Below are 24,688 nucleotides of genomic sequence, written 5' to 3'. Positions count from 1 at the left end.
AATTCACAAAGTGGAAACAGAACAACTGAATGAATATATGTAATACTGTAGTACTAAATTGTTGTTCAAAGTCCTTCCATTTTCTATTTTTCACTTATTTACGTGCTTCAACGTCGCCCTGCGAAACATCGAATTTGCATTTGATTTTTGTATTCTTCTCGACATTTGAAAAATGTCCGTAAAAACTGGTGTGACAGCTGAATGAAAACACACCTACTGTCTCTATGTCTGTTGTTGTCATAAGCTCTTTTCAGACTAGATTAGCGGCACTGGCACAGCTCCGTTTAATTGTGATTACCGAAGGCAACCAACATTTTAATCCGGCAGTAATCAGCCGTGTTTGGCAGGTTTTGTGCAAGTCAAAAAAGCGACGGTCCTGGAGGGAACATTTCCACCCGTTGTCCTTGGGAAAGCTGTAACTCAAACGCTGAGCTCTTGGTAGCAGGCATGTGAACTAGTACACAATGTGTTCTCTTACATCTGGGTTCATAAATGGTCAAACCCCATTATCTTCAATCTTTGTCCTCCCCCTTTGTACCGTGATTCAATGTCTGTTCTCAGACCTTGTGTTCCTCTCTGGTGTGTGTTTGTATTTCTTTGTCCTGCTCACTCGTCCCCTCTTTCCCATGCTCATCTTCCCGTACGATAACACAGCAGCCTTAGCTCGCTGAAGAAGTTAAGTGAGCTAACACGTAAACAGGGAGATCTCACTCTGACACTTACGATACACAAACACGCCCATGCACTCGCTCCTGAGACACTCGAACGCTGGGAATTTTTTTCCTTCGGCTCCGCCAAGTTAAATCATAATTTATGGCAGATTCAAATATTGCGGCCGTTTGACATGGTTGAAGGGAATTTTCAAGTTTTCAGAAACACACACACACACACACACACACACACAGACCGAACACATTCACTTTCCCTCCATCTCCCGACCAAGCTGAAGCCAGCTGCGTGACCCAGGGATGAGGAACTCCCCGTGGGTCACTGAGGCCCATGGACCCCCTAATCCCCCAGCTGCCGGGCCGGATACACACTCATATGGTTGCAGGTAGTCACGCTATTACCCACGATATCTCTGAACCCGCCCCTTATATTTTCTTTTATGCAACACCTTACACATTTTAAACTGGGTGGTAAGATGAGGTCAAATAAGTGTCCACAAAAAAAACGTAGGATACTCACTCCCTGAATAACCGTAAATCCTCCCATATGCGCAACTACTAGACCACGGCTATTTCCCCGTGTCATGGCAGGGTCAAGGGGTCGCCCAGACCTCAGTATCGTGGCACTAATGGAATTTGTCCCGAATCATTTGGCACTTCGTCATCCAGGGAATTGAAGAAAGAAAGTATTCAGGGTCGCTTTCACACCTAAGCTGTTGTGGTGCAGTTCAGACTAAGTGTGGTGCATCGATCTTGTTATTGATTAATTCATAGAAATGAGCCTATGGACGTTGTCTGGATTACTCCAGATGTGGATTTCTGTTTTTCTTTATACCTCTGGGGAAGCTAATGTGGTGCCGTAGATGAGAAAGGAGGAAAAGAGACATTTAAACCGGAGAGTGCTTGGAGGTGTAACAGAGGGATACTTGGGGGAGAGGTCCTACAGGTGATGGAGAAGGAGGGGAGATGGATATTCAAGTTGAAATGAAACGTATATAGCAGAGTGTTGGGGGAGGTGCTGGTGAAGGTTCCTGTCTGTTTGGGTGGGCCGCGAGTAGAGCCCAGGACCCAGGTGTTCCCCCTCCTCGATCCCTCTATCACCCCATCCCTCTTTCTTTCCTCCTCTGTGCCTCCCCCGGTGGCCTTCACCATTTAATCTGGATTAATGAGCAGTTTGACCTTCCTCTCTCTTCCACTCCTCACTGTGATCGTTTCTGCCCAGACTCCCTCCACATCTGCCTCTGTGTCCTTTACGTCTTCATTTCATATGAAATCTCCGATTTCTATCTATGCCTCTCTCTTTCTTTTTTTTTGGTATTGTCTGCTTCCTGCAACCATTTTTTTCTTCCTTATCTCAAGTCTCTGCAATGCGTCCGTGTGTCTCTATCCGTGTGTATGCATGTGCGACTGCCGCCTTAACTGCTCCGCTGACGGACAAGGCGGCGCTGTTCATTCATGGGACCACCTGTGTATCCTGCCCCACTGCTCCGTTTGGGTGGTCAGGCCTCCCAGCCCCACAGAAAAACACACTGATATCTGGGACACTGGGACACACACACACACACACACACACACACATATAGAAATCCTACATCACTGCAGTCCGCGAATATCCTCGAGGGGAAGCCTGCTCACACGCACGAGCACGGACGCGCGCCGCCTGAGCTGTGTGCGACCTAATCTGTGCTGAGTGAGTCGTTCTAATTGGCCAGTCAACAGGTGCCGCTCTCGACTCGGGGGGACTGGACGCAGGAGGCACACGGATACGATTGCAGAACAAGGGAGAGGCTATAAGCTCGGGGCTTCTGTGTAATAACTACAGCGGGAGCCATTGTTGACGAGTGGGAAGCAAATGTCTAAATCTCAACTTACACACTTTACCATTTGGCCGAGTTTCTTCTGGGCGATCTGTACGAGAGACCAGTTTTCCATAATCGAGATGGAAAATGGGTGGAACAATGAATTCCACCGGTTTCTTGGCCAGCCGTGTGCACATGGCACTCCCTGAGATTTAGAAAATGGAATATTGCTATTAGAAAAAAATATTTTCAAAAGCCCTGTTGAAGTTCTGTTGTTTTACTTGTTTTTGCCTTTTTAACATCTGGCCAGGATGATGGTGCCTAGTGAGCATAAGTACAAGTGGGTAGTGATGTTGTTGTGATCTTAGAGGTGGCAATAAAGGGTTAACATGCAGAGAGAGAGAACACTTGATGCCAAAAGTTTTCATTTACGATGCTGACCTTGCAGATCGCCGCTTTTAAAAATAGGAGAGTTTCCCTCACGGCTCGGCCAGGGGAAGACCTGAATCTTAGATCCGTTTACTTGCCCTGTGACTCGTGTGTCACTCAGAACTGGAAAACAGCACATAAGACGGAAAGCATTTGAATGGGCCCGTGAAAGGTGAGCAGCCCTCCCTTTTCATTTCTCCCCCCCTCTGACTTTCTCTCAAGTTCTCCCTCTCTCTCTCTCTCTCTCTCTCTCCCTCTCCCTCTATCTCTCTCTCTCCCCCCCTCCCTCTCCCTCCGTCACCCCGAGGCCCGCGTGTCGCCTTACCCAGGGGTTTAGCCCCTAATCACCCAAAGCTAGTGGGAGGGAACTGGAGACTTCCAGCTGGCTGCCTCGTTACTGCAGACCCCTGAGACACACACACACATTCCTACACACACACACAACCTCATATATGCTTACCGAGGCATTTGCTGTTATCTCTTGGCATCTCTCCATCCATGTCCCCCCCCCCCACAACTCGACCCTGCCAAGGCCACAGCCTCGCCACGTAAACTGAATAACAGGAGGAGGCTTAATCGCGCGGGAGGGCCGGCACGTCCACTTCTCCAAACCGGTTTAAACCGGTGTTCAATATTTACTTACTGTATACTCAAGCATACATACAGTACGTTCACGTGTGATTGTGTGTGTGTCTGTGTAAGTGATGGTGTCTTGTAGGCCTGCTCCAGGCTAATATCAGGTACAGTTGGTCGACATGCAATTGCAATTTATTTATGTTCTCACAACTTTGCTCTTTCAGGAGGGATCCGTATGATTACCCCACCCACTCCAGACCAGTGCCAAGAGATCCGACCGCTTACCCCAGTCACTACAACGACTTCACCGCCTCCAGCCACCCCGGACGTGTGCCACTCCCCCAGCCGGGCCCCCAGTCCAGCAATCCACGCTACTACCCCTCGTCTCCCCAGGCAGGACCGCATCACCGCACGGCAGTAAGGCAGGACGTCCCCCCTTCTCCCACCGCAGGTCACCGAGGGCGCCACTACTACGAAGCCGTCGGCGGCGGAGCGGCCAGCCCCGGCCGCTACACCAGCCCAGAGAGATACCCGGTCGGAGGCGGGCGCTACGCCAGCCCCGAGCGCTACGGCTACACAGACGAAAGACAGCCAGACCCTAGACGGAAGAACCCAGTGATAGGTGCAGTGTAAAAGGTAGCCCCCTCATCTCACCTCCCCCAAAAAAAGGGTTCAAGAATATATTGATAGCTCAGAATATATATATATATATCCGCTGTCAACCCGGCTGCCAATGTGGATAAGTGTGATTTTGCCATATTAATTTATTTAATCAGGAACCCTGAGGGTTAATAAGTGACCAGCTGAAAGGCTCAAACGAGACTTATTCTCAGAACCATCTGGTCATAACTGTCTTCACAGGCCAGGGCAGATTCAACAAGCAGTCAGGGCCGAGACAGTATGTGGGTGTACATATATATACGTTTGCAAATGTGTCCATGAACAGATTATACTCACAGGATCATATATTGATATATTTTTTATTATGTAGAAATGAAATTAAGTGAAGGGATGTAAGTCAATTACACAGAGTACATATACAGACTTGGTGCCATATGTTGTATAGAATTATCGCTACTCCAGCACACTGAGCACGGAGGCGTTGCCGCCTGGCATTTTTTTTGCACAAGCTGGCTTTTTTTTTTTTGAAAGGAAGTAAAAACGGGATCACCTTGACCGGCCCCGACTGTGATAACAAAAGAGACACGGGAAGTTGAGTCGACAAACAGGAAAAGGAAATAACTCCCCTTCAAAGTGTCTCTTTGTCCTTGATGTGTTGTCGCTTCGACTTCCTTTATGTCCTGCTATCACTCTGGATCATTGTTTTTATTTTATTTTTTTGCCCTTGACTATTCGGATGTGGACGCGGCTCATACATTCACCGTATATTTTTAACTGTATAAATGCATCGCGAGTGAGTTTATACATGTAATATTTTTGTGGCGTTTCTTCTGACGGGATGTAAACATCTTGTTCCGCCGAGCAGACTCCAAAACGTGCGCTGTGCGACTTCTCCTACAATGTGCAGCTAATAGAAAGTTTAATTAAACATTTTATCATTTAACATATCATTGCTTGAAGGCAGTGCAATAAAAATCTCATTAAATGTGTCAATGGTGGTTTGAATTAAACATTATATCAAAAAAGTACATGATTTTTTAATAATTTTTTTACATACAATCACTTTGCATTAAATGTTTTTGAAATCTTCATCCTGTGCAGCACTAAATTGATTCATCCTATTTCTGTTTCATTCATTCAACTAACTAGCGGGATAACACAATATTTCAAATATCCACCACGAGTCATCACTTATATAAATATTCAACGCGGTATTCAGCTTAATTTCGCGGAGCACTATCTCCGGATGAATTTTTGCCCTGTGAGATGACTGATAAGAGTCGCCACCGTGTTCTGATAATGACTAAATCATCTTCAACAATTAAGAGTCCGGGAAATCTCCACTAGAAGAATGATTACTGCCCGACTTGCTCTCAGAAACAAAGATGGCACTGATTGGTGAAATTAGACTTGAAATGGGGAATAATTAGGGTGTGAAGAAGGCTTTTATTCTTTTCTTTTTTCTATCAGTTGGTGTTTAATTATCTCCGAGGCCAACGGGGGCCAGGCCTCTGCCGCTCTGTCTCGTCCGTCTGAGCTGGAATAGATGTTTCAAGCCAGCCGCCACAGGGCACACAGACGGCTGGTGAATTGTTTTTTATTTTAAGCAATTCTTGGCAACTTAACGCTTTCCCAGACACAGTCAGTGCGACGTCAGTGAGCCTATAACCTGCTTCATACGAGGCACGAGCCATCTGATCATCTGACGGTAATAAACGAAGGCTTGTTGTAACAGACGTAGAACTAAAGCACATTTACCGATGCAAGTGCTGCTAATTTTAGCCTCCAGAGTATTTTAGTCACGTTTCACACTTTGAAAGACGCATAAAGAAAGAAGGCATTACCCGTGCCTTGATAATGCCACGATAACGGCATGGTAATGCCGTGGTAATACAGTTAGGAGCGGGGAACTTTTTTTTTTGAAAGCTCCCTTTTTTTCCCCCCCGAGAGGCGTTCAAAGGCACATAAATTTGAGTGTCAGCTGATGAAATCGTTGCATTAATGGGAGATTTTACCAGGAAGAAGTTTACCCCCAAAACAAAAGGATAGAGCTAAAGGTCAATTTGAACGGCCATGTGACGACTGGTTGGCTTCAAACTGAAAATTAGAATGTGGAACTCACAAGATATTTGTCAACAGCTGTCTCGAGGCTCGACCAAAAGTAAAGGTGATTATAGAGAGTAAGAATAAAGGACAAATAAGAATAAGAAAATATCAGTTTGTAGGGCAGAGTCACACACAGATATGCGCCACGGTTCCAACAGTAACTAGTGTGGAAAATACTTCCTGTGGCTCAGCAAGCGGCCGCGTCCTCGCAGCGACTTGTCAGCACTTGAGACGCCTCCACCGGCTGTTCGCCGTTCTTCTGTCAAGAAGAACCGTGCAGGAAGCGGCCTCCTCCCGAGTGCTTGCGGTCAGTGTGCTGCCAGAAGGCGATTAAAGAACAGCAAGTGAAACATCCCGAGAATTTATTGCGTATAATGGCCATTAAACAAAAGCCTGGAAATCACCACGAGGGCCGCTCGGTTTGGAAACGTGCGTCTCGCCCAAATTGCTCTAACGTCAACAGTTTGTGTAATCAGTTACAGTGTGTGTGTGTGTGTGTGCGTGTGTGTGTGTGTGTGTGTGTGTGTGTCATGAGTGTTTCCACTTTGTTCATGGCCGTCTAGAAGAGATTCTTCAACCAACCACATGACACACACTCAGGCCGGACGGACACGCTCACGGCCGCCGATGTGCTGAGAGCAAATATTTGAATGCCTCGTATCGGCTCACACACTCTCGTCATGTGGAGAAATTTCCCTCTCCCACCGAATGACCTTTGATTTCGAGGAAGACCGTGCCCCTTCCTTAAAAAAATCTATTTGTCTATTCTGCACAGCAGCCCTCCCTCTGTCGGGGCTCATTGATGATTCCGTTCAGTTCTTTTTTGTGTTTTTTGAAATTTCAGTTTCTTCTTGTGTTATGCAGAGGTGGTGGTGGGGGGGGGGTTCTGCATGAATTTGACACCTCGTAAGCCTAGATTCCTTTTTTGTTGCAGTTACTGACGAAGAAAGAAATGCAGAAGCACGCGCTGTTCCCGCCGTCAATGAACCACAAGTTGTGCGTGTGTGTGTGTGTGGGGGGATTCCCTGGTTACGTTCTCTTAGCATTGCCGATTCAGCCTGCACCCCTGTCGAACACCATAACTTGTTAGCATGTGTCAGTCAAAAGCCGCGCTCAGGGGAGGGTGGAGGTAGAAGTCGAGGGCTGAAGCAGTTATCTCTCGCCCCCGCCGCTCTGAAAGAAAAGACAAGAGCTGCGAGAGGAACACACAGAAAAAGATGGAGGGAGGCGTACATGTAGATAGTTGGTGTCGGGGCCTATACACCGTCCCACTGCAGAATGAAGGTATGGGCTGGCGCCCACGGTGACCTCGACAACCCCCCGCCCCCCTCCCCAACAGTTCCCGTTTTCCGTCCGTCCTCTTCATTAAAGGCACATTCCACCGCATTAGCCCCGCCGTCCTTCTGTCCTTCACCCACCGCCATTCATTTCAATTCATCCCTCGTTAGGGCCGCTCGTCCTCGGGAGTCGAGAGTAGTCGGAGCGGGGGCCCGAGCCGGGAGCTCCTCATTTAATTATACAGTTCATTAGAAAGCCGCCCCGTCCCGCAGGTCTGAGACGGGCCACGGGAATAGCTGGTGGCTAATGTGCAGTTTAAACGGCCTGAATATGGAGATGAAGTGAAGTTATGGATTGCCGGTACCCGTTAGCCTGCCCTTCACCCTCCTCATTCCCTCTTCATGTCCGCCGTGTAGCCTTTTGATACAGTGTCGTTCACGTCGCAGTGGGCTCCTTTCAGCCCGCGTGTTTGTTTAATATTGTTCACGAGCTGTGAAATTGAATTTCCACAGCTCGCGCTGATATTGGAAATAATTTCATATCCTGTGCAATATTCTTTGCTCGGTTTCACCGTGTGCTGTGTTTAACACATCCATTTTTTTTTTACTTGATGTTCTTTTTCTTTCTTTCCTTTTTCACCGACTCGATGCAGCGGCAGCAGCAACACGGTTCATTTGGACCATATTTACCCTTAAAGCAATGTTGGCTCGCCGGCTGCCTCCCGCTCGCCCACACACCGCAGCCGAGCCACCAGCCCACCATCTTTTACACCAACCGTCGCCATGGCAACGTAGCCGCCGCTCATGGCACCGCTCATGGCACAGCAGCCCCCCCCCCCCCCCCCCCCCCCTTCTGAGCTGATGACATCGTCGTGGCAACAATGATAGGTTCATACATTCCATTATGGAGAAAACCGGGATGGTTTTTTCGTTCTCTCTGGGCCGTTTCACTGAGCATCTCATATTCTGTCAACTACTTTTTAAAAGAAAAATACTGAAGTGCCTTTACTCTTTAAACCAACGCTGGTATCAAGTGAGGTGTCGGGAGCAGGCAGCTGGATGGCCATCTGCATCACATTCAGCGGGTATCACTTCAGTGTGGTGAGCGCTTGTGCTGAATATATTCAGTGAGCAGCACACGGCATTTCTTCCTCCGCTTTCTGAGATATTATTTTCTCATTGGATATCAAGAACATGGGCACATTCAGTGAGCCTGTGGATGCAACATCGTGGGGGTGACACCACGGGCCTGTTCCCTGTGGACTTCCACTTGTTAGTTTCTCCAAGGATGACGGGGGACGGCATTGTTCATTTCTGCTTCCCAGGCTGAGGCAACTCAGACTCACCCTCTTGCACCCCTGCCAGCCTGGCATCCAATCTTCTCCTTTATATCTCCCCACGACACTCTCGGCTTTCCCGATCACTCCGACAATTCAAAAAAACACCCCAAAAAAGCGCTCCGCACTCTGGTGCAGTTCCCCAGTGTGGTTCACCGGCTCGTGATGTGGCCAACAACAGCTGAAGTCCGTGACCCCTGGGCCCCATCCATCAGGCTTTCAGCACCAGCCCTGGCCTCTGACACACACACACACACACTCACACACACACAATTACAGCCAGGAAGCATGCAACAGGGAAATGCATCAATGTCAGGGAGACACTGGAACTATATCAAATTATATATATATATATATATATATGCACTTTGTCCAACACTTGACATGCATTCAGTACAAATGTGTCCGCCTGCAGGTTGACACACACCAGTGTGGTCGTGCATGTGCATATAAAGTTATAAATGTTTCCAGAGGCTCCGCTGATGCCAAACTGTGGTTTTGTGAGTGTGTGAATGTGTGAATGTGTGTGTGTGTGTGTGTGTGTGTGTGTGTGTGTGTACGTGCGCATGTGCGCACGTGCACGTGTCCAGACTGAGCTGTCTTTCATGCACACACACTCATAAACTTGTATACTAAGTCCTTATATTCTTAGGTGCTTTTCATGTCGTTCGGCTGCTGTCTCTGACACACACACACACACCTGCTCTCTGCTCAGGCCGACACACAGCACATCCGTATCGCTCTGCCTTCTCATACACACACACACGTTACCAATATGTGTGTGTGTGTGTGTGTGTGTGTGTGTGTGTGTGTGTGTGTGTGTGTGTGTGTGTGTGTGTGTGTGTGTGTGTGTGTGTGTGTGTGGCGCAGACTCAGCTGACTGCCTGGCAAGTGCTGTGAAATTGGCGGCCTTCTCACACAGATGCCAGGTGTTTTGCTTGGCAGTCGGGGGAGCTTGGGGGTGAGCTTGTGTCAGGGGTGTTGGGTTGCCGGAACGGCAGGGGAAAAGGATGGGGGGTAAAATGTGTCGTGTGTTCCCGTTAGGCCCGGCCGAGCTCGGCCCGGATCGGAAACAGTGCCGATCCCGCAGAGGAATTAGAGAGACTGCTTAGTTCCCTGTGAGCCTCCAAGGGTGAAAAAAACAATCTCATAAAAAAACTTAACACCTGGGGAGGCATTATTTGTCCTGGTGGGTTAAAAGGCCAAAGGTCAAGATTTCCCGGGGACCCGACACCAATTTCCCAGTTTGATCCAAGAGCCTGTGAGGTGAATATTATGTGTCAGTGAAAAGCGAGCAGAGCGATGATTTGTTTTGTCCAGGTGACACTCAGAACTTGATCTTAAAGAGTGTTTATTTTCCCCAATTTGTCACACGACTTTAGTCGCTCGTAAAAGAAAAATGGGTAGCGTCGAAGTGGACCAAGGGTCAAGGTGCCTTGTCCGTCTGTCCCTCATCACTCGTCAAAATGATGTTCTCACTTCCCCTCATATTTCATTCAAGTGGAGTTTCATTTCTCACGTCACACGTCCGTCTGTGTGTGTGTGTCTGTGTGTCTGTGTGTGTGTGTGTGTGTGTGTGTGTGTGTGTGTGTGTGTGCAGCCGTGACAAACAGGCGGACATGCGGAGATGACCATAGCAGTGCGGGTTAGATAAGGGTGAAGACAAAGTGGAGCCTCGCTGGAAAGTCGCGGTCGCAGCCAGCAAGTGTAATGCATCCACGCATTCCTTCCAGAGAATGCCTACCAGCTCGCTGAATATGAGCTGCGGACCCGACTCCATTAGATCTCCGCTTCTCTGTCTTTCAAAAAAGCACACGCACACACACACCTCGCCGCTGGAGCTGCGAGTGACACACACACACACGCACTCTCGCTCTCGCTCCTGCCACCAGCTTCATTAGTGCTAAGAAATGTCCTCTCGTTAAGGCGACGCAATTAGTGGCTAATTGAGACGCTCGCTGCAGTGAAGACGAACTCACTTCCCCTTGTTGCAGTTTCTCCACGAGCGTGTGTGCATTTTCACCGTTTTTTTTCTTTCGCGCGTGTGTGTGTGTGTGGACATCTTGTCTCCATCTCTAGCTCATTTTCTCGAGGCCATTGTTCGCCACCAGAGCTGCAGCCCGCGGCGGATAAGGAGAAGAACACTGGAAGAAGTTTTTTCTCTCTGTCGCCGCAAAAAGAGTTTCTGGTGGCACCAACGTCTGACATATAATCGTTTATTTGTTATGTGTTATGCACTTCGCTCAGACAGTTTCTTTTTGCAGAGACAAGTCATGCGATACGAAGCAAGAAAAAGGTATATCGGGGAGTTTCACTGAGCCATTTTGAATGTGCCTGCCCCTCCATTATGCCGTTTTTCTAGACATAACAGTCGAGCTGCCACAACTGCACTCGCGCACGCACACACACGCACACACACACACACACACACACACACACCAACTGCCTGCCCTTCTCACTCCGCAGCTTGACTTTCCATCCGTCCGTCTCTCCGTTTCTCTCCTACATCTCCTCTTTCCATTCTGTCACTCCTCTCCCCCCAATTCTTTGCAGTCCACAGATAAGCTCCTGTGATCGGGAGGAAATAAGAGCGACACACACACACACACACACACACACACACACACACACACACAATAATGTTAAATCTACAAGCATGCAAAATACATTTTGTAGTGTCTTTTACTTTTTAAGAAAAAAAGTACAGTCACCCTGAATGGAGCAAAAACTTTTGTCCTTGCAAATGTAGAAAATGATGACTGTCCAGTTTAGTAAATAAACCACACACACACACACACACACACACACACACACTCGATGTGACTCCCCGTACCCACTCACTCTGTGGATTCCCCCTCTACACTTCACAGATGTGTGACCCTCTCGCTCTGACCCCCCTCCGAGAGAGTGTGTTTTTATAACACGCCTTATCTGAGTCCACCCCACTTCAGAGGGAGAAGTGTGGCGGGGAGGGGGCTGAGCTGAGGGGGGGGATTCCCTGTGTGCGTGCGTGTGTGTGGGCAGTCACTCGGACTCCATGCTGTTAAAGGTTAAGGTCCGGCCTCACGAAAGCCGGGGGCTGACTTGACTTGACTCATGTCACACGCACAGCAGCGACACCCTGGAGGGGTGAAGGCCTGTGGGTGTGTCCATGAGGGGCGAGTCACTTCCTGTCCATCCTCTTGAGTGTTCACTGTATATGTATATGTATGTCTAAATGTATGCCACTGTGTGTGTGTGTGTGTGTGTGTGTGTGTGTGTGTGTGTGTGTGTGTGTGTGTGTGTGTGTGCACATTCCAAACATCTTGCAGCTTTCACAATGGAGTAGGATTGAATTTTTTAACGACAGCCACTGGGTGAAATGGAAGTATCCTCTAAGTTCCCTCGTCAGTACTATCACGTTCGTACTCGAATGTGCTGCAGCAACCAGGCTCGCCTCCTCCTCCTCGTCCTCCTTCCCTCTCCGCCGAGGCATATTGATGTGGCGTGAGGAGGTTAAGCCGCCGGTTTAGTGTCCGGGTGGCCGTGACATTCTGCCTCGCCGGCCTGTAATTGACTCGTCAGTGTGTGTGTCAGTTAAACTACGGCTCACCTGCGCCGTGCCTGTCGAGGGGCTTGTGATTGACAGGGCACTCCAGTTTTTGTTTTTCTGGCAGGTATTCTTTTTTTTTTTCTCTCTCTATCATTTGAGCCTTGAACCCGGCATTCCTCACGCTTGTTTTGTTTTTCATCTGTCTGTCTCAGTCTGTCATCGCTGAGCTGTTTTCAACTTCCTCAGGTCTTTGCTCAGCCCCTCCGGGCTCCCGGATCCCAAACTCACACTGATCTGGATTTGGAGATCCCACGTCTTCCGGTCCAGGATCAGATAATCCTCCACCTGGTGCCGGTTTTGATGTGGTGCTACTGCTAGATATCTCAAGAACAACGGGTAGAGTAGCCAGCAGTGAACAGCCGTGTAAAACGAGGAGCAAACCGTCTCTTCCATTTATCAATTTATTTTTTTTAACAGTCGGACCCCTCGTCTGCCCTTTTCCTGCAGCAAACGCACCTGGGCGGCAGCGGCACGCTTTCAACGCTGCTCATCGCAAAACAACGATGTGCAACTGGGCGCGTAAGTGGAGTTGTGAGGAGATGATTTGCACGCCTTAACTGCTCGTGAGTGGAACCATGGAGAGCGTGCAATTTATTAAAAAAAAAACCTGCCTGTATTGTCCTGCACGGCATCAGCAGATGCAATATCATAACAGGGTGTGGGATTTATGTGTCCCCGACCTGCCGAAAAGTTTTGAATAACACGATTTTCGAATCCTTACCTTTTTTTCGTTTCGTTTTTCTTAACAACCGATCTTCAGGATTCTAATCCGATCTGATAGGCGAGAAACTGATCAGATTACCTCTGGACAACTGGGCCCTGGTGTTAAAGTTACATTGCTCTGTGGAGACCAGCTGGGCTTCTCAGTTACTCTGGAAAGTTCGCTGCTCATGCTACAGGCATGCCGTTCTGCCTTTGGCTTGGTTTCAGCTGTCTACCCCTGTACATTTACACACACACAGTCTCAACCCCTCTCTGTCTCTCTCTCTCTCCCTCTCTCCCTCCCTCCCTCCCTCCCTCACACACACACACACACTCTCACATGTAGCATATGTTCAGCCTCCCCAGTGACTGGACGCCAGTACAGGAGCATTATCTATTTAAGGCCACTAACTCTTTGGATTAGATCAAGATTCAACCCCATAATGGCGAGTCTGGCACAGCACCCTGCTTCACGCAAGGCCTCCTCCGACGTGCCTCACGCACACGCACACACACACACACACACACACACACACACACACACACACACATCAGAAAAATGGGATCTCACTCACACCCAGATGTGATCGAACCCACAGGAAAAAAAAAAAATCACACTCTTTTTTAAACCCTTTCATTAACTTATATTGTATTCTAACAGGTTTCCTTTTTTTCCCCGCCTCATATTTCCTTCCAGAGCGACATCATTTACATCATTTGGAAAAAACTACGCCTGCTCGTATATACGATGTCTGCTGGCAGGGAAGTAGAGCAGATTACTGGTCCTTATTGGCAGCGCGAGACGTATTAACGCCTTTCATTCTAAAGAAGTAATGGTTTAGAGAACGGAGGCTTCTGTGGCGCCGAACTGTGCGATCGTACGGCACAAATCGGACCAAATCTTCTGTTCCTCTGTTTTTGACCTTTGTGCGCGTAAAACAAGAGGTAATGATACCCACGGTGACGATTAATAAAAACAGAACCATGTGTATGTATTTGGAGAGTGTGTGCGTATACTTCTGTCGGACACTTGCGGTGTCATTAACTTGTTTTTTGCGTTTATTTTGTCAGATTAACTATTTTGTTCCTGACTGAGATTTTAGGAAGACGACCTCTGCTGCGTTGTCACGTAAAATAAGCATTTTCTGATCGTCCTAGCCCTTGCCCACGAGCAAAGGGAGATCACGCACCCATGTGCATGAATTAACATTCACACTTAATGCTCAACCCCGCACATTGTAACTGACTCTCTTTATACCCCACTGCCCACACACACAACCACACACACCATCCTCCCATAATGATGAAGTTGGGCCCCCTCTATTTTTATTTGTTTACATCATGGAAGCAGCGCCGCGGCGTACTTGGAGTTTGGGAATGTTAGAATAATGAGGCGGGCCTGTAAATAATGAAACAAAGGATGTAGAGCATCAATTAGGAGCCATTTACCGCCTCTCATCCATCTCATCTCCGTGTGTTTGCGTCTGCGTGTTTTTTAGCGCGTGGGTTTTTGCAAATACGTCCCCCGCCCGTCGCGCACGTCCTCCGGAAAACACATTAATCAAATTGCGAGGCATCACCATCTCCTCTGATATGAAAATGAGCCGTCCGGAACCACATTGAGGACATTGTCGCCTTAATTGCTCTTTGACAGCCGCGCATGCATGCACGCACGCACGCACACACACACACACACGCCTATAATCTTTAATTGCCTCCGAAATGTTTATGTCGAGATGGCGTTGCTAAGATAATAGCCGGGGACTGCCTTGGCCCACGCTAATGGCATCTCCATATTTAGCTCTTCACATCAGCGGCTGGAAATCGGCGGAGCCCGTCAGATATTTAGCGGCGAGCAAAAAGGGCTGCTATTGTTGAGGAGAATATCATTCATTAAAATAAAAATGTATCGCACCAGAAGGAAATCGAGAACGTTGAGGGCGTCGCAGGAAGATTTTTAATAAATGCGACTCGTGTGACTTTGTCAATAACCTGCTTATAACCTGCTTTCTCTGTTTGTATACTGAAAGTTGACGCGCAGTTTGTTTGGTGCTGTGCAACGATTTAGTAGAAATGGGAATGTCATGGAAAATGACAGCCCTGATCAGGTCCTCCGATGTGTCATCGTGACATCATGACCAGATAGATTGTAGGAGTGTGTTAAGCGTGCGGAGCTGTGCTGAATGCACAGAGCTAATAGTCGGGACTTTCAGACGTTATGCATTTTCTTCTTCAGCAAACAGGAAACAACTGAAGTCGAGAGCTGACCCTCCGGGGGGTCAGAGTCTCCATCACTGTGGAATAAGAGCCACTTGCCTGGTTGTCAGAGCTCTCAGTCCTCGTGGTGCAGCCTGTTCCTCTGCTTCACACCCCTCTCACACGCCAGCCAGGATTGTTTTTTTTCCGCACATCAAGACGTGTCACATTAGATGTAACGGAAAGGGAACAAACTGACTCCAAAAATATATATTTATTTTTTTTTGCTACTGTCAGTGAACAGCTCGCGCTTTGAACGGGCAGCGAAACAGACAAGTAACATAAATGATGAGCTGTTTCTGGCTGTGATCCCAGATGTTCTCATAACCAGGCTCCAGACAACGTGACGTACAATATAGCAACACGAACAACGTCAAACCTCTGTGTCGCTTTGTTTTGGCTTGTTTTGACTCGGCTGTCGTCTCGTCAGGGAGGCCGAGCGCGGCGGCGCATCAGCACCGAAAACCTTAACGCCTTCCATATATTCCGCGTGAGAAAATATAGTGTTATCCTCTAATAAAGTTGAATGGAAAATGTGCGTCATTTGCTTTTCATTAGGAAAGTTGGAAAAGTGCTCTTTCGATGGAATTGATGGAAGCATGGCTGGCACTCTCTGACACGCTTATTGCCAACTCTCTCCTCCGTCTCCATCACACACACACACACACACACTCGGTCCTGATGGAGTGGCTGTGGTGGTGATGACCTTGCTATCGTTTACAGCAGCTGCCGGTCCATTGTGCCCTGTGGATTGGCTCGGTTACCCTCCGCACCACCGCCACATGTACTCATCACACACACACACACACACATGCAAATGCTGTAAAATGACATCCCAGTTTTAGCCCGCCCCTTCTCTGGCCTCGGCCTAATTATCACGGTGTGGGAACTCTCTCCTCACGGACCTCCGAGAGACTGACATTTACTGAAGTCGGAAACTGGTGCCGGGATTTTCCTATCACAGTCGCCGCGAGCCGAGCAGACGGATATGATGTGGGACGGGAGGCTGTGAACGGCGATGCATTCCACTCCTCTTCCATATCTGGGTTGCAGAACAACAAGTGAATGATTTATGGATGCGAGCATTTTTTCTTTTTCTTTTCCCACAGCGGCGGAGGATTTTTGAGGTGGAAGCGAAAACGACAACGGGGCTCAGGCAGATTGTCGTATTTACTCTGCAGGAATTCAGGAGGCAAACTGCAACTGCCCCCCCGCGCGAAATGAGCGGTTTGTCGTCGTCACTTCGTCCCTCGTTGTTTTGAATATAAAAAATAAAAAAACGTGCAATCACAATCAGTTTCTAAGTGTAATAACTGTGCGAGGAGTTGTCTCGGCGACGGTGGATGAGAAGATGGAAGCTCGCTAAGGATAACAAACGACATTAAAGATTTATCTGTGACCACAAAACCACGATCAACCCCCCCCCCCGTCAAGTGTAATAATTAGGAGGTTGTTGCCACAAATTTTGACCTGATTCGGATAAAACTTGTCTTGTCTGAGCAACACTTCGTCCTCCGTTCTGTGGCCGTGTTGGGTTTCCGCGGCACGACATCCAGTTCGGAAGTCCGACTTGCTCGAGTCCGGGCGGCGCGCTAACCCCCGAGCGGGGCCGCGAGTCTCCGCGGTGCCCTGGCTATTATTAATAATGAGTGCGACATGACAAGGCGCCGGCTTTACACAAACAGGTTTGTGACCCCGCCCCCAGAAAAACAATTAGGAGGCATATTGTCGCGACCTTTAGACGCTAACCGCCCCGCACCCTGGCATTGAAAATAATGAGCCTGGCTTCACTCCGTGCCTGTCGGGGAGGAGTGTGACCTGTGTACGTTTTGATGTCCCACACCAGTGTGGTTCACATTTTGTGTGTCGCTGTTCGAAAAGATGCAACGAAATGCTCACACAGCTCTGTTACGGACAAGGTTTTCGAGGTTATCCTTCACTTGTTCTGTGTTCTGAGTTGTGCTCTTTTTGTTTTCATCGTTTTCATCGCTGCGTCTTTCCAACTTGGCTGAGTTGAGCCGGACTCCCTGGCTGGGGAAAGATCGCATCTAAACAGCAGGCAACTGCGCTGCCGCCTGGAGATTTGGACGAACAGTCGCCATCACGCGTGGTCGTCCGAGGGCCCTCGCGCCTTTTCCATTCCGGCATCTCGTCTCTCTCCGACTCTTTCTTTCCTCCCGTCTCAGATCAGATCAGTCCAACGCGCGTCGCCGCGTCACGGTCGCGGACAACGTTGCCAGAGCTTCGGTGTAAAAGATCAACATCTCTCCCTCTCTGTATGCCCCCACTCACACGCACACGTCTTCCTCTCTCTCTCTCTCTCTCTCTCCTGGTTGTGTGTTTGCCTTCCACGGCGCAGGCTCGTTTTGTTGTGCCTCTCTGGTCCCCTACCTCATTTGCCTTCGACAACACTGATAATCCCCCCCCATTCAAATCCACCTCCACACACACACACACACACACACACACACACACACACACACACACACATACACACACACAACCCAGAGCACACAAACACAACCATGAACACAAGTACAGACACACACAGGTGGACTAGGTGCCAACCATTGCCATGGCAACTCCAATCAGCAAAGGCTCCCTTTCCCCTATTACAGTGGGGATATGACAGTTTCTCTCTCCTCATACTTTGATTCTCTCTCCTCCTTCCTCTCTCTCTCTCTCTCTCCTCCTTCCTCTCTCTTTCCTTCTGTCATTTTTTCCTCCCATTACTTATCATCCACCTTCCTTTATTCTGTTATTCCAGTTCCCCCTGCACATTCACAACCCAGTGATACATACCATCACCATAACATAACACAGGCCGGAGGGTGTGTTTGCCATGTAGCGTTCAAAATGATTGTCAGACGATCGTTTTCGGCGAATTGTCTTATTTTTGAATCATAGAAGAGAGCAGATATGGATTCTTTTAAACCCGTCCTTGATAGGTGTCGTTAAGTAATATGTTTTTGTTACTTTACATCTAAATCTGGTTTTAAGAAACGTCACCACTTCTGTATTTTAGACGCAGCATTAAAGCAAAAGTTGCCCTTCACTGCAACTACTTGACTCCCCTCTCCTCCCCCCCGACCCCCGACCCCCCCAGCCATCCCCTCCCCCCCCCCCCCGAACAGGACCATTTAGGGCCCATTCACTTCAAAGACCCCCCCACCAGACACTTAAAGCTGCCATTGTTATTTCCTCTTCGGAAGAAACAAAGGTGAGAGGCGGAGAAAGAGAGAGTGAAAGGAAGATAATGTTCTTCATCTTTTTTCTTTTCTTTTACGCAGCCGCCACTCATGCCATCACTGTCCCTTTCACACACACACACACACACACACACACACACATGCTCACACACACACACACACACACACACACACACACAGGAAGAGATAAAGGTCATTTAGTCCCGTGTTTAGTCTCCAAAAATCCAATTTTTCTTAAAGCTGTAAACATTTTCAAGCTAATTGGGGGAAAAGTTTCTCTGTTTTCTGAATCAAATCAACTTTTTTATTTTTTATTTAACCGAAATGATGTCATGTTTCCCAAAGACGGCCCTTTGGAGGTCGCAGCCACTGAACCGTAGACGACTCTCGGGACTCAACTGGGCTTGTCGCTGTAAAACCACACACTACTCACTTACAGATGGCACACACACACACACACACACACACACGCAAGCACACGGGCGAGCGAAACCCTGCCAAACCAACAGAGATGCTTCCAATTCACAACTCCGCTTCTGCACAGAGTTAATCTCCAAAGTGAACACCGACACATATCGGACTCCTCTCGCAGTGTTTTAAAGTGTATGTTTAGCAGCTTTTCACTAATGAGGATGTCAACAGGCGACTGTCATCAACCGTTTCAAACATCTCTAATCAAATTACTGTCTCGGAAGTGTCTCGCCTGTGCTTGTGCTTCGATGACCAAAGGACTGTGACGAGGTTCCAGTCAAAAACAAATCAGGCGACGATTTCTCTTCTTTCTTTTTTTTTGGTTTCATCCAGAAAATGAGAATCGTGCTGAAATAGGATAATGAGCTGTTTAAAATACACATTTTGGGAAAGTGGTGCTAGGAGGTGGAATATAAATCGTTCACTCAGAAAATCAAACTCGACGTTTCTCAGTCTGTTCTGAAATCTCCTCTTCTTTTAAATCTCAAGACGAGCCAACTGGATGTGAGGTCAGCCAATCGGTGGAGTCTGCCCGTGGAGACTAATTAATTGATAATTCATTAAGAATGGATAAATACTATTATTTCACCCGGGGGGGTTGACTCCCATTATGTCAGTTTTTGCACCACGGGAGGTTTTGTTTTAATGTCTGATTTAGTTTAGTTCATTAAGCTCAATTGGTTTGAGATTAATGTGTTGGTTACACGCCGAGGCAGAAACGAGACGCCGCGTTCAACAGGGAACACATTCTAAAGCTTTTTAATAACAGTCACGGCGAGATATATCAAACCTCTATAGACCTTGACGGTACATTTGATGCTGATAGACTTATATCAGAGCGAAACATATATACCTGATTCATATATAAGTATCAAAGACATCTCACATGATTTCATTATTCTTATTTTTAGATGGGATTTATACATAATGTTTTTTAAAAAGAGAACAGAGAAAAAAAATTGAGCTCTTTTAATTACGCTTTATAATTAAAGTCCGTGGAGGATTTGGCTAATCTGGTTGCATAAGAGCGTCACACGTAAAGCTTTTCTTATCGCTTCACAAAGTCCCTCTTCAGAAACACAAGTTCCCTTTGACACTCTCTTGTCGGCGAAAGCAAAAGAGGTACGAGGAGGAACACTGTTGAATCTGGACTTAAAAGGAGTTGTTTAATACGCACGTTCATAACTGCTGCACCGCCTGCTCTGGCCCTGGACTGGATAATCCTTGTGCACGAGAAACCAAAAGCAGTCGACTTATTCCGTCAGAACTTTAAAACGCACACGTCACCACCACCGAACGTCGGCCTCTCTGGGTCAACGCCAGCACGTCTGGTTTGGCGGTGGCAGCAGTCGCATGTTTCATTCATCACCGGCCCCCTCCACAGTTTCGCCCTCACGGGGGTTAATACGGTGTCGACTCTTTTTTTTTTTAAACCGCGTGGCCGCCGTCGCTTCATTCAGCCCGAGGCAGCGGGTCGGGGTTTGGGCCCAATGCCCCCTCACTCTTGTGTCTGTTACCTTTTTGTTTTGTTTCTAAATGCTATTTCTCGACTTGCTGAAAAGTTGTACATTAAATTCAGAGAAAAGCTTTTTTTTAACCCTGTTATGAAGAGTGAGTGTCCATCCATCCATCGTCTACCGCTTTATCCATTGAAGGGACGGGGGGGGGGGGGGGCTGGAGCCAATCCCAGCTGACATTGGGCGAGAGGCGGGGTTCACCCTGGACAGGTCGTCGGCCTATCGCAGGGCCACATACAGAGACAAACAACCATTCACTCTCACATTCACACCGACGGTCAATTTAGAGTCTCCAGTGAACCTGACCCCAGTCTGCATGTCTCTGGACCGTGCAGCCCTGAAGAGTGAGTTTATTAAATGAAATTTCTGGAATTGATTTTCCAAACTATTAATTGCTAAAACATTATTTTGCGTTGACTATAAGCGGTATCTTCCCGTTTCCTTAAAGCTGCCTTCAGACGCGTTCTGAAGTCTGGACATTTTCCAGAACTTTTTCTGCCAGCCAGCTCAATATCTGCTAGATTTATCCTGATCCCGACCTAAGCCCCTGATCGCGAAGTCCATAGTGACGATCAAAAGTGAGAGATATTTCTTGTTTTGTGATGTGTGGTGTGTTTGTTGAACATGCATTCGCAATCTGTGTCCTGGGACCAGATCCAGAAATGATGAAAAGAGGCGGAGGTCATGTTAAATGTTGAACTTTTCTTTAGAAACATCTCCGGTGTGGAGGACATGCTGTATCTCGTGCGAGCACGAAGATGAAGGGATGAACGCCCTGATAAACTTGTTTGTTGTGTTGTGCCTCCGTCAGCCATAGATCATCATCCGTCTCCCGCTGCGCCCGGGGTTCACCTGAGGTCACGGCACGCCTGATAACACGCCATGGCTATCTCCTTTCTTTATCGATATCTAAATTGCAGCCACCTTCGGGGGAGCTGTGAGGGAGCATACCAAACATTCCCCCGTGTCACCCTCCTCTCCGCCGCGACTCCGCCGAGCTTGATAAACACTGACGGTTGAGGCGAGGTATTTCCACGACTGACGGTTATTGACTTGGCGCTATGGTGATTTGTTTCTGCGCTCCGGCACAATTGATTAGCCAAAACGAAACTCGGGAGACGTTATTGGATTACTATTCTGAGAGATTGAGTGTCAGTCTCCATCCGATTCCATATCTCATCCATCTCCCTTTCTCCCCTCTGTCCCTCTCTCTTCAGAATATATTAGTCATTTTTAATAATAGCCGGCTGATGCGGAGGTGTCTCCCGTCCCCCATGTGATATTCTGTATCCCCCTTGCTAAATAATGATGGATCCGCAGGCTTGTCTCGTTCACCTGCCGACCTGTTCGCTCGTTCTCCACCGCTGTCTGTCTGCGAATCCCTCAGTGCTGCTTTCTTTTATGTCTCTCTGCTGGCTCGAGACATGGCGACCCCTGCTGCGCCCATTATACTGTTATTCTGGCTCTCGCAAGTTATGGGAATGCAGCACTAACTTGCCGGACTATGAACATAACGTCGGTCAGTGAGGTTTAAAAAGAAGGAATGGATCAAATCAAAAGAAAAGAGTAAAAACTACTAGTCATGTAGAAAGTTTGTTCTTTTTCCTACAAACCCACACAGACTTGTCTTCGTCCTGTGTTTACCAGAAAAAATCATTCTGACTCAATAACTTCAACAAATGCTATTTCACCCTTCCGAGATGGAACGAGCCGATACACAACATGCGACGAGATCCTCGAGCCTGTTCTCGCACGTGGTTCGTTTCAGTGCCCGTGTGTGTCTCTCTTCGGCCTCAAGGAGACAAAGGTTTGGTCCACATCGCATCCGCCGATGCACATCAAGGTCAGTCAGGGGCAAACGGAGGCACGACTGGAGCAAATGCCATTTGAAAGTGTGTGTGTGTGTGTGTGTGTGTGTGTGTGTGCGTGAAGTGAAGTGACACGGGGCACTCACTTACATGGCTGACACAGATGTTACCTTTGTGGTCAGAAGGCTGTAAGTCAATTAGGTTTTTGCTAATGGGGCTGAGTGCTCCGCTGCCTTCTGCACACGCACATGCTATTGATAAGATTACCATGGTAATGTGAACGCACCAGGGTTAAACCACATTAAAGGAGCCGCCTTTCTCGAACATCTCTGCTTTTCTTTTCCTCTTCTCTCTTTAAACCGTCCGCCATCTTCTCCTAAGTGCCCGCCTTTCAATTTCTGTTCCCGTTTCCGTTAATGAGACTTAATCTCTCTCTCTCCCGTCCCTTTCTCTCCTCCTCCGCCTTCTCTCGCAGCAGATGCCTCGGCAGAACTCCTCCGTCGCTCTTCACGTCTCCAACTTCCTCTTCCGAAACTGTAGCTCCGAGCCGTGCGACACTTTTTATCTCCCCCTCACAACAACAACAACAACAAAAACCCTTTCTCTCTTTCTGTCTCTCTCTCTCTCTCTCTCTCTCTCTCTCTCTCTCATTAGCATGCACTTATCCTCCAGTGTTTTCTCTCCCCGGTTCGTCGAGCGTTGATCTTCCCTTCGGAGGCCGAGTGATAAAGGCCCCGCCGAGTGAACAAGGCGTGGAGAATGGCCTCTTGTCTTTTTATTATTGCCTCCTTCATTTCAGCGCTCATTGCCGCCGTGGCTGGGAGTGGGGCTGGGAGCCCACAAACCAATGCGAGGGGGTGAGGTGGGGGCGTTCTTAGACGCACACTCCCGTTCGTGCGCACGTGGGGAAAGGGTGCATAAAGGGAGGTATGTTAAATATATGCATTAACATGCAGAAGTACAGATTTGAGTGGTTTTCTCTCACTCACTTTTTCTAAGCTCAACGCCAGTTTATTACATCAAGCACCGGGGGGAAACCCCCAAAGAGATCAGCTGCACTGAAGTTTTTGTGCCACTGCATTTCCATTGTTATCTGAAAACTGCTGAACACATCAGGTATTGAGTTCTGCCAGGAAAATACGTGTAGTAACCCCCCCCCCCCTCTCCCTCCTTCTCTCTCGGGGCTCAGGACTTAAAGGAGCGGTGGGGGTTTCGGAGGGAGCAGGGTGGCGAAGGTCACTTTGATGTGACTATAAAGACCCACAGCGGGCCGGTTGGAAGGAGATGAAAGAGGCAGAGCAGAAGTAAAATAGATCCTGGTGGAGGAGGCAAAGGAAGACGCATCCGCCCCGTCTCCTCCTCCGCAACACGCCGAGGATAATGATGCTGTATCATAAACAAGGGGAGGCCTGGGAATAGAGCGGGCATCTCGCAATTAAAGTGGGCAAACAACATTTCTGAAACGGAGCCGGCAACAGCCACGGGGGCCGGGCGCGCAGCGGCGCGGCCATCTCTGCGAGCTGAACGGGCAAAGCTCGTATCTAAAATCGACAAAACAGCACGCTGCTGAACAGGTTAATAAATTAGCTTTGCAGCAAAATAGGGCAGTCGGCAAATGCAGATCATCCACTGTGACTTATTCGCCGAGTGATTCATAGATTCTCCCTCATTTGAACACGCCGCACTCCGAGATGCTCTGGATATGCTACGATTAAGCAAATTAGTTTGTGTAGCCGTCATATGTGCAGCTTTCGCCTGTATGTAGATCTGATATATTAATCGTTTTGATGTATGCATGATCTTACACCAGGTTTTGTTTGTATCTACCTCATGTTCCTTAAGAACTGCCTGGAGCCTGGATTCCTCACCACCTCGGCCCGGTGCAGTTGCCTGCCCCCACTAGGCTCAGCCGTGTACTGCAAATGAATCATCCTGCACTGAAATGAGCTCATGAGGCGTCACTGTACACTCCAGGCCACAGTGTCGCCTGGGTGGGTGACACAAGCCGATCTGAGCGACTGCAAAATGTCACGTTGAGCACGTGAGAGCCCACAAAATCAGCGATGGACAAAAAAAACCTGCGCAGTGTTTCCTTAAGGATGTTCCCTTGAATCGGAACGCTGCGTTTCTGCACAGCTCTGCTTTGAGGTTTCCTCTCTGTCTGTCTGGCTTCTAACTGCAGCTGGGAGTGTTTTGATGATTGAGCCGTTTTTGGTATTGAAGGTAGCACATACAGAAGCACACTCACACACACACACACACACACACACAGGGAGGAGGAGGAGGAGTAGGAGTGTTAAGACACAGGCAGACAGACACC

General features: G+C 48.2%; 1 protein-coding gene and 1 long non-coding RNA gene across 7 annotated transcripts in view; one reads left to right on the top strand and one right to left on the bottom strand.

Moving 5' to 3' along the window:
* The window catches only part of pard3ba (par-3 family cell polarity regulator beta a), a 121,917-nt gene extending 116,733 nt beyond the window's left edge, over positions 1 to 5,184 (top strand). For both annotated transcript variants that reach the window (XM_035629808.2, XM_047330717.1), the window contains one exon: positions 3,697 to 5,184. In XM_035629808.2, coding sequence (XP_035485701.2) covers positions 3,697 to 4,105 — 409 coding nt within the window. In that variant the 3' untranslated portion in view covers positions 4,106 to 5,184. The remainder of the gene's footprint in view (positions 1 to 3,696) is intronic.
* LOC118301237 overlaps positions 1 to 24,688 on the bottom strand; it is a 1,055,945-nt gene that overhangs the window by 804,480 nt on the left and 226,777 nt on the right. The gene's annotated exons all lie outside the window — the stretch shown is intronic.

Source organism: Scophthalmus maximus, chromosome 1, assembly GCF_022379125.1.
Source record: "Scophthalmus maximus strain ysfricsl-2021 chromosome 1, ASM2237912v1, whole genome shotgun sequence".
NCBI lineage: Eukaryota > Metazoa > Chordata > Actinopteri > Pleuronectiformes > Scophthalmidae > Scophthalmus > Scophthalmus maximus.
This window is presented reverse-complemented; position numbering and strand designations above follow the sequence as displayed.